The 11,066-nt window shown below is 42.2% G+C and overlaps 1 protein-coding gene across 1 annotated transcript; it reads right to left on the minus strand.

Moving 5' to 3' along the window:
* Positions 1–9,401: 9,401 nt before the first annotated feature.
* LOC123395153 (protein GL2-INTERACTING REPRESSOR 2-like) lies at positions 9,402–10,339 on the minus strand. Its single transcript, XM_045090089.1, has 2 exons — positions 10,229–10,339; positions 9,402–10,111 (listed from the first exon to the last, which is right to left on the minus strand). Exon 2 carries the CDS (start codon positions 10,091–10,093, stop codon positions 9,755–9,757), a length of 339 nt encoding a protein of 112 aa, XP_044946024.1. The 5' UTR covers positions 10,094–10,111; positions 10,229–10,339; the 3' UTR covers positions 9,402–9,754.
* Between the last annotated feature and the right edge of the window lie 727 nt (positions 10,340–11,066).

Here is an 11,066-nt window from a genome sequence, read left to right on the forward strand (position 1 = left end):
ATATATTCAGAACTTATAAGTTCCTTGCCGTTCTTATTTCTCTTTTATTTTATTTTGCAAGTTACAATTCTCTACAATTATCTACACACCGCACTCTCTTGCGAATAACGAGATAAAGGGGATTGGCAACCCTCTTGCCCGCGTTGGGTGCAAGTTGTTTGCTCTTTTGTGTGGAGCTAGAGGGTTGCAGATTCATATTCCTATTGGTTCGATAAACCTTCGTTTGATAACCGAGGGAAATACTTACCCATATTGTGTGGAAATTACTTGTTCCTCTTCACGGAAAATCCAACGCAGATCGCAAGTATCAATGTTACGTGCACTATGTGGGGGGTATAGGTTTGAAGCTACTTGAACAATGGCCCATACTGCCCGAGTGAACACGCACTCAAAAAATAAGTGTTTAATAGACTCGTCATTTTGGCAAAAGACACATGTCTTACTACCTTGCCAGTTACGTGGTGACACGTTCTCTCTATTTAAGATAACCCCTCTACTTAAAAACCTGAGAAATATCTTCACTCTTATAGGAAATCTTAGCTTCCACATTTTTTTGTTATCAGGGGGAACATTGCTATGAACCATTGCATCGTACAATGACTTGACTCAGAAACAACCATTCTGATGCAGCTTCCATCGAAACTTGTGCAGCTCAACTGTCACTTGAATGTCCTCCAGATGAGAGAGTAATTCATTCCATGCTACCAAGCGAGGATACAAGAGATCCCTACAAAAAGAAATACGAGGGTTTTATTGTCCCAAAACTTGTTTGATCGTAACAAACTTATGCATGACAATCTTGTACAAGCTAGGTTACTACACCATAAGTGGGGTGGTCCCTAGCCACGTATCTTCACGGAATCAAACTTGAGAACCATCACTAACCCAGAAAGTGCCAAACTGAAGAAAACAATCATTGGCCTTCATGACACCATACAAAAAATGTGAATCACCGTGTTTCCAAGGAACTTGAGAAATGGCTTTGGACCCCACGTATTTGTTACAATGATTTCCTGCCACACTCCATTTCCAGTGAATAATTTGTAAACCTATTTACTCATAAGAGCGATGCTCTTAATCTCAAGATCTTGAATTCCTTAGCTCACTAGCTAGCCGATATTTCTTGGACTCATTATCACATTGCCAAAAAATCGGGATCTAAAGTAATCTAGATGCTGAAGAACCCCTCTTGGTAAGTGGAAAAAAGACAACACGTATAGACCATATTTCTAAGGAAAGAATTGATCAAAATCAATCTCCCTTCATATGACAAGAGTCTGGCCTTCCATCTAGCTAGTCGTTTATCAAGTCTCTCTTCCACATACTTCCACTCAACATAGTTAAGCGCCGATAGTGAATTGAAACACCGAGATATCTAATCGGAAACTGCGTGAGATGGTAGCCAAAAATTTCAGCATACTCAACTACTAACTCTGCAGCATCACCAAAGCAAAAAAGCTCACTTTTATGAAAATTCATTTTGAGACCAGGGAGCTCCTCAAATGTGCATAAAATCAGCTTGAGGTTTCTTGCTTTATCAAGGTCATTATCCATAAAAAGAATAATGTCATTTGCATATTCTAATATAGACAGACCTTCTTCTACCAAATGAGGAACAACACCATGCTACCTCTTGAGCATGCATTGGTTTTTTTCCCTTGAAGAGGAAAGGGTGATGCAGCATAGTAGCAGTAAGTATTTTCCTCAGTTTGAGAACCAAGGTATCAATCCAGTAGGAGTATCAAGCCAAGTGTCTTAGCCAAATCATCAATTTTGAGTAGTTTTTCTTCTATGGACGCACTGAAAATCTTTTGCGAGTTGATAAACTCTTTAATATTACTCTCTCGACCAGAGGGAATTTATTGTAATTTCCATGAGCACTGTCGTAGGAGTTGCCAAAGTTATTAGAGGGATTACTAGGAAAAGTCATAGGAATGTAGTTTCCTCTAAGAGCATTGTTGTTGCCAAAATTATTCCTACCAACAAAATTAACATCCAAGCTTTCATTGCTACTCTCAATCAAGGAAGACAAGGGCATATCATTTGGATCTAAAGGAAAACCTTTACTAGCAAACAATTTCATTAACTCATCCATCTTAGCACTGAACGAGTTAATTTCTTCTATAGCGTGTACCTTTTACTAGTAGGTGACCTTTCAGTGTGCCACTGAGAATAGTTTGTCATGATATTGTCTAGGAGTTTTGTGGCTTCTCCTAATGTGATTTCCATGAAAGTTCCACCGGAGGCGGAGTCCAAGATATTTCTAGAAGCAAAATTCAAACCAACATAGAAGATTTGTATAATCATCCAAAGACTCAAGCCATGAGCGGGACAATTTCTAATCATCAATTTCCTTCTCTCCCAAGATTGTGCAACATGTTCATGATCTAGTTTCTTAAAATTCATGATATCATTACGGAGAGAGATAATCTTAGCCGGTGGAAAATACTTGGATATATAAGCATCTTTGCACTTGTTCCAAGAATCAATACTATTTTTGGGCAAAGATGAAAACCAAGTTTTTGCTTGATCTCGCAATGAGAACGGAAATAGCTTCAATTTAATCACATCATTAGCCACATCTTTCTTCTTTTGCATATCGCATAACTCAATGAAGGTATTAAGATGGGATGCAGCATCTTCACTAGGAAGGCCAGAGAATTGCTCTTTCATAACAAGATTCAGCAAAGCAGCATTGATTTCATATGATTCCGCACTAGTGGCGGGAGCAATCGGAGTACTAATAAAATCATTATTATTAGTATTCGAGAAGTCACAAAGTTTGATGTTTTTAGTCATGGTGACTTCAACAAGCAGACAAGCACACACGCGAAGAGAAAGCAAGGAAAAGAAAAGGACGAACGAAAAAGGAAAATATTTTTGTAAATTTTTGTTTTTCAGAAGTGGAGGAGAGGAAAACGAGAGGCAACAAAAGTAAATGCAAGAGAAGAGTTTGCGACGGTTACTTGGATAAGCTTCACTTGATGCTCCCCGGCAACGGCGCCAGAAATTCTTCTTGCTACCTCTTAAGCTTGCGTTGTTTTTTTCCCTTGAAGAGGAAAGGGTGATGCAGCACAGTAGCAGTAAGTATTTCCCTCAGTTTGAGAACCAAGGTATCAATCCACTATGAGTATCAAGCCAAGTCTCCACTGTACCTGCGCAAAAACAACAAACTTGCAACCAACGCTACAAAAGGGTTGTCAATCCCTTCATGATTGATTGCAAGGTGAGATTTGAAGGCGGAAAGTGCAACAAAGTAAAAGTGTAGGGCTGAAAATATGGTGTGATGTAGACCCGGGGGCCATAGTGTTCACTAGAGGCTTCTCTCATGATAACAAATATTACGGTGGGTGAACGAATTACTGTCGAGCAATTGATAGAACCGCGCAAAGTAATGACGATATCTAAGGCAATGATCGTACATATAGGCATCACGTCCGAGACAAGTAGACCGATACTTTCTGCATCTACTACTATTACTCCACACATCGACCGCTATCCAGCATGCATCTAGTGTATTGAGTTCATGAGAAACAGAGTAACGCCTTAAGCAAGATGACATGATGTAGAGGGATAAATTCATGCAATAGATATAAACCCCATCTTTTTACCCTTGATGGCAACAACATGATGCGTGCATCACTACCCCTTCTGTCACTGGGTGAGGTCACCGCACGGTATGAACCCAAAACCAAGCACTTCTCCTATTGCAAGAATCATAGATCAAGTTGGCCAAACAAAACCCACAACTCGAAGGGAATTACAAGGATATGAAATCATGCATATAAGAGATCAGAAGAAACTCAAATAAGATTCATAGATAATCTGATCATAAATCCACAATTCATCGGATCTTGACAAACACACCGCAAAAGAAGATTACATCGGATAGATCTCCATGAAGATCATGGAGAACTTTGTATTAAAGATCCAAGAGAGAGAAGAAGCCATCTAGCTACTAGCTATGGACCTGAAGGTCTATGGTGAACTACTCATGCATCATCGGAGAGGAAATGGTGTTGATGAAGAAGCCCTCCGTGTCCGAATCCCCCCCTCTGGCAGGGCACCAGAATGTGCCCTAGATGGGATGTTGCGGAGACGGAAAAGTATTTTCGTGGCTCTCTTCTGTGGTTTTGGATTTTTCGAGGATTTATAGGCGGAAGAAGTAGGGCAGAGGAGCCACAGGGGGCCCACCAGCCTGCTAGGCGCGCCCCCAGGCCGCGGCTAGGGGGCTTGTGGCCTCCCTAGTGCCGTCTGCCTTGGTTCTCAAGCTCCGTGCATATCTTCTGTTGCAGAAAAAAAATCTTTTCAGAGGTTTTATTCCGTTTGGACTCCGTTTAATATTATCCTCTGAAAAGGGTCAAAAACACGAAAAAACAGGAACTGGCACTTGGCACTGAGTTAATAAGTTAGTCCCAAAAAAGATATAAAAGCCATACGAAACATCCAAAGTTTGACAAGATAATACCATGGAACCATAAAAAATTATAGATACGTTGGAGACGTATCACACCACTAATCTGATCGGCCACCTTAGCCCTCTCAATAAGGATAGCTAACATATCGGCCACGATGTTGAACAAAAATAGGGGATATGGGGTCCCCTTGGCAAAGAACCTTCTTGTTCAAAAAATATTTGACAACATCATCATTGACTTTGATAGCACACTACCTCCAGAAATAAAACTCTCCGCCCATCGACACCATTTTGGCAAAAACCCCCTTCATGCATAAAGTTTGCAAGAGAAAGGGCCACTTTACTTTATCATAGACATTTTCGATGTCAATTTTTAGGATGACTCCGCTCAACTTTTTATGATGAAGCTCATGTACGTATTTGTGCAACACAACCACTCCATCTAGTATGTTGCATCCCTGCATAATTGCCGCTTGAGTGGGTTTGACCACATGTTCAGTCACCCCATTCAACCGATTTGTTGCAACCTTTGTAAAGATTTTAAAGCTGACATTTAGGAGGCAAATCGGTCGTTGAATACTACTAGCCTCCTTAGTCTTGGGCAGTTGAATAATTTTCCCAAAATTTAAACGGGCAATGTCAAGGTTTTTGATATGTATTTGGTTAAAAAACTCAACCAAGTCCACCTTAATCATATCCCAAAAACATTGATAAAACTTCACCGAAAAACCGTGTGGACCAGGGCCTTGTTGTGTTCCATTTGAAATACAACAGTGTGAATTTCCTCCTCAGTGAACGGAGAGGCTTAAAATCATTTTCCGCCTCGGAAACTTGAGGGATTTCATGAGTATTAGACTCATCCAGGGCAAAGGAACTTTCAGCTGAAGGACCAAAAATCACTTTCACTAGTGGAGAAATGGCTAGCCACAACTCTTGCTTGTGGCGCGCCATTTCTCAACAATCCTCCTAGGAGGCTGAGGTTACATATATGGGTCATGAGCACACTTATAATTAGTTTTTCATATGTGTTTGGTAGCATATATATGTGTTTGGTAGCACACTCGTAATTCGTTATTATTTAATTTATCTCATGTTTATGTGTTTGGTAGCATGGCTGACTCTAGTTTGTGGATAGACTCCTCTAACCGTTGGCCTGGGTATGGCTTAGAGAAAGGCGATGTGAGCACCAACCAGGTAATTATGGTTACAAAAAACATGCATGTTCTAGCATTGCAAACATCCATAAATCTAACCATTAATTAATTATTGATGATTTGAAACCCTTGCCAGACATACATACTAGCTGGTCCGCCTTCTCCAGCACTCATTGTGCAGGAGACATGTGACAGGGACATGCTCAATCACAAGTTGACCGTGGCACGTCAGTCTACCATGAAGGCCTTGCAGGAGTTGAATGACTCACTGAAGAAGGAGAAGGACAAGGTTATTAACGACAAATACATTGTCTACCACAAGATTTTGAATCTAGAATGTCAGGTCGACTTGCTGAACCTCGAGATAACAGAGCTCAAGAAGGAAATACAAGTATCAAAAAAGGAGAAGACTCATCTGAAGGCGGAGAAAGAACATTACATCATAGAGGGGCAGATGAATAGGAATAAGCTTCGTGAGCTTAAGTTAGTCCTTAGAGGAATGTAGTTAGTGTCGAGAGGGGGGACATAGCTAGATACATGTGAAGTTGCTACTTCTCTTTTGTGAATTTGGTACATTATGTTTAGTTTCTGAAGCTAGCCGGTACTATTTTGTGAATTGCTGAAACTTTTAGTTTGTGAAGCTGGTAGTATTTTTTATTAGCTAAATATTATAGTTCCAACGTGCAACTCTCTCGAACGCCATAGGTACTCAAAATACTTCTAGCGTAGTCTCCAACACCACCACTATATTTTAAAAGTGGCACCATATTGGTGGTGTCGGGTGTCCACACGAGCAGGTCCCTTTTTGCCACACCTTAGCTAGGATTTTCTGCACAAGTGTTTGTAGTACTTAGTAATGAAGTTTCTAAGCGGTACATCGCCCTCGATACGACTTTTGTCATGGTCAAGTGCAAAAATACGTTTCCTTCTATGTCCGCCATTTGCCAACATTTGAAAGTATTTCATATTGTCATCCCTTTGAACAAGCGAGTCGGCCTTGCATCGTTGGTACCATTTAATCTCTTCCTCGCATAAAAGGCGAACAATCTACTCATTTAGACGACTTTTTTGCTCAATCTCAACAACAAAAGGGGCCTCATGTCCGTAGTTGTATCAATGGTATCAATTAATGTAGACAGTTCACCTTTTCTTTTTTGTATATGCTAGCGGCATGTCTAGCCCATCCACGAAGGAGTCCATGCAATGCACGGATTTGATTGTCCCATCGTTGAATGGGTGTGTTACCCCTATGTTGATGCTCCCACACCTTCTTAACCAGGGCATGAAATCTTTCTCTAGTGATCCATCCCAGTTTGAATTTAAACTGTGGAGTCCTAGAGCTTGGAGTAGTTTGGCCAAAATCAGTTAGTAATGGAGCATGATCTGATAAGGCCTCATTTATTTCTAGCGCACGAACCAAGGCAAGGGGATATTTATATTCCGAGTCGATGGTTACTAGCACCCGGTCAAGTTTTTCATAAGTTGGAATACATCGAGTATTGTCTCACGTGTAGTGACGACCAGACATAGTGAGCTCCCGCGGGTCCAAGTTGTCAATGACATCATTGAAAAGGAAAGGCCGTCTACTATCAAACCAATCATTATTTTTTCCCTGCTGTTATCAAAGGATATTGAAATCCCCCCCTCTGAACTAACATGGGGTGAGGATTATCCCGATAGGTATTAACAAGTTCCTTAAGAAAAGCGGACTTAAACTCCTCTTGAGTGGCGCCATATATGGCCACCATGCTCCAAAGGAAGTTGTCGGACTTGTTTCGAAGGTGAAATTTGATGTGATATTCACCCTTCTATGTGGACAAAAGTTCCAGGTATGTCGAGTGGATGCCAAGCAAAAGTCCACCCGACCTTCTAGACTTGGGTAAGACATGCCATACATAATCATAACCACATGAAAAGTGGTCAAGATCACGTATTTGGAAATCACGTTTACCCGACTAGGTGATGGCCACAAAGTCCAACGCATGATCCCTTACACAATCGGCAATATGTTCGTGTTTAGCCAAGTCATCAAGACCTGTGCTATTCCAAAATATACCTCTCATGATGAACCATTTTTATGTTTAGATGCCTTTGCCCTCTTAGACAAGCGTCGTCTTTTATTTTAAAGTATGCTTTGTGTTATGCTCCATTATGTTTTATGTTTGAATTTGAATTTAAATTTCATATAGTTTGTTGTGGCATACATTGAACTATTATATGATAAACTTAGAGATAATCTTGAGTGTATTTGCACAAAAGGAATATTCTTCCCAACTTATTGTTTCTCCTATTACCTAAAACAGATTGTAGGTAACAAAACTTGGCAAATCTGCTGGAGATGCTCTACCCTTCTAGCTTCTCACGGTTTCTTGCGGTACATCTGCTAGACTGCTATACATATACCATTGATTGGTCCTTTTACAATGATGTGATTAATTATGATGATGTCTCCAGTGAGGGGCAGGCAGCAGAGGAGAAGCCATTACAAAATAACTCTGTAGGTGCCTTTAAACCGCAAATGGCTATATGGCTATAGCTTAGCGCGTGCATGCGGATGGGGGAAGTGCATATGCATGCAGGCGATGCATATGTGTGTCCGTCCACTTGGACATTATGATGCATTTGTAATCACGTAGAAATCGCAAACGACGAGGTGCACCTAGAGATGCTGAAATAAATAGAGCCAGCTAAGGAGTACGTACTCTCCTCCTTACCCTCCAATACCACTACTACCAACGTCTCTTGGCGAAATCCATCCGGCCCTGCGAGGAGCTAAGTTGCACTGAATTGCATTGCATTGCACCGCATGCCATTACTGCATGCAATGCCCCAACTGCATGCATTCATGTGAATTTGTTACTATCTCTATGTGTCGAATTCAAGTCTTCAACCGAACTAGCTACCTTCCACGACAGCTGAATTCTCATGCCGATGGAGAGGTTTTAGGATATGTCAGTCTTTTTCTTAATCTCCCTTTTGATCAGACCGTGCCTGAAGAAACCCATGGGGTTGCGTGTGTAGGATCTATTTCTTCCAAGACATGCACCCGACCTTTGTGTAGAAGCACTTGAAGTGCAACTCTAGCGCGCAGAGATGTGTGTGTCGTATATAATTGGGTCATGATGCTCTTGTTGATCCATCCTTTGCTTTCTTTAGCGTGTGTGTCAGTCCCGCAGGGAGCACCGGTACCTGTACTTTGTAGAGATCGATCCTGCTGTGTTTAGACAGTCCATGCCTCACCCGACAGTCGATCTGAGTCGTAGGTTCTCGATCGGATAGTGCTCACGGCATCTGAAGTAGTTTTACTGGACGACGAATAGAGTTATGCAAGGCTCAAGTACTTTTTTTAGAATGATGGCTCGAGTCCGACTTTGAATTACAACACATCCAAATTACAACGACCAAACTGGTATAGTGGGGATCACTGAAAAGCAAACATGAACTACAGCCTTCAAAAGCAACTACAGAAATGACAATACAGATTATAACTTGTTAGAGACGGAACACTCCATATTAGGATCACAAAAATCAAGGACACAACAGAGACATAGTCGCCGTCAAAAATGAACCTTGCATTAGGTACACCTATGGGGAGAAGGAACACAACATCGTCCTTCGGTTCGAACCATCGCACCTCAGGATGCAAGCGCACGGAAACGGGTTTCGCGGACAGTATCGATCACAGTACAAAATTGGTGTTAACTTGGCACTTTATTATAGCTAGTAATGGTTGTGTTTCGCGGGATAAGCGGGCTGCCGCTTGAATCTTAATTAAATGAAGTCTTTGAAGTAAAAAGAAATTATGTGGAGAAAACACAGCTGACTAGAAATTATTGGAAACAACCATCGCTAGCTTAGCTGCTGCATACCGTTAGTTAGGTCTTGCATTTCTTCAGCCAAACAGGGCACTACAAACTTAGAAGACCACTGCTACAACAAAATCAATCGAAAACTAGCCATAATGCTAATTAAACTAACCAACCCATTGCAACCCAGCAACATAAAAGAAAGTAACTACTTAAGCTAAGTAGCCTGTTACTCAAGAGACCCAACCCTGTACAGTGGATGATCCGACGGCGGTCACTCACTCCTCCAGGCTCAAGATTCGCTCATTGCCTGATCGAGCTAACCATCCGTATGAGCATCCACTGGACGGGCACGCGCCCGCACCGTTGATATTTCTTCACTTGCGCTTGCCGCGCTTCTTGTCGCCGTCCGCGGAGGCGCCCGCACCGGCGCCTCCGTTCTGGAGCAGGTCCACGAGGCAGGGCTGCTTGCAGTTGATGCAGGTGGGGTAATCTTTCTTGGCCACCATGCAGTACATGAGGCACCGGGTGCAGGCCCCGATCACCATCGGCGACTTGCTTCCAGGGCTGCCGTCCGACGACACGCAGGAGCTTGGCGACGACGAGCCGCTGTCGTCATGGCCGTTCACCTCCATCCCCACCGGCGGCGACAGATTCAGCTGCAGCTCCAGCCTCGCGCCGTTCCTCACGCCGCCGTTGCCATTGCTGCGGTCCATGACTCACAGACAATCACACTGCACAAATAAGAATATATTAGATAACAAAATAAATTTCCTCTTTTGGTGAGCGAAATAGAAGTACTGCTGCATAACATACATGAGGAAGAACACAAGGAAAAGCAGAGTTGCTACCTGAATCTCGTGAAGAGAAGAGGAGAGGGGGAGAAAAGACTTGCGCAACTGCTGCGATGTGTATTTGTTTGAGGACTTTGAAAGGTCCGAAGGTCATTATATAGGAGGGGTTTCTCAAGTATGGAGGAGAGGTCAATGCTTCTCTTTACTTGCTATTAATGCAACAGCAAGGACCCTCCGTCCTCTTCCTCTCTTCACTTCCTTCCACATCCCTCCAACCTTAGTCTCTTCTTGTGATGCACATCATAAAGTTAGTTTAAAAAAAATGCATACTTCAAAAACAATCATATTTCCTGAACTTATAACAACTTTTGTACAAGAAAACAGGGGAAATCTATAAGATGGGAACCTAGACACATTTGTAAGGCCAATTTTACTCGTATTTCCGTGGTTGCCCTCCGTGTGTATTCATGGCGAAGCTGCCAAGTGCCAACACCATGCTGTTGGCAATACTAGCTATGTGCGCAGTGTCAACATCTTGAAGGCACTTTACTGATGCGCAGCTGCATGAAGGGTTCCATCGAGCCAAAATAAGTGTAGTGCATGTGCATCAATGTGCCACTGGTTATGTGAGTAAATGGATCTTAAATAGGAGATGCGCCACTTTAGGTAAATGGTGTCTTTAACTGAGCGGCGGGGCCGTACCCATCTATACTCAATGCCCTTCGCTCTTCAATAAAATCCTGCAGTCCATTAACTCCTCTTTGATGTGAAATGACATCTCAACCAAACACGAGCAAGCTTTTATGACCCTATTGCATCTTTATTTCAATTCTTACAGGAGTACTTACGAAGGAGAGTTTACTCCCGCCGGTATGACCTGACAGCAGAAATTATA

This window comes from Hordeum vulgare, chromosome 5H, assembly GCF_904849725.1.
Source record: "Hordeum vulgare subsp. vulgare chromosome 5H, MorexV3_pseudomolecules_assembly, whole genome shotgun sequence".
NCBI lineage: Eukaryota > Viridiplantae > Streptophyta > Magnoliopsida > Poales > Poaceae > Hordeum > Hordeum vulgare.

Coding starts and splice junctions, on each gene's coding strand:
- LOC123395153 (XM_045090089.1), bottom strand. CDS start 10,093: ATGGACCGCAGCAATGGCAACGGCGGCGTGAGGAACGGCGCGAGGCTG.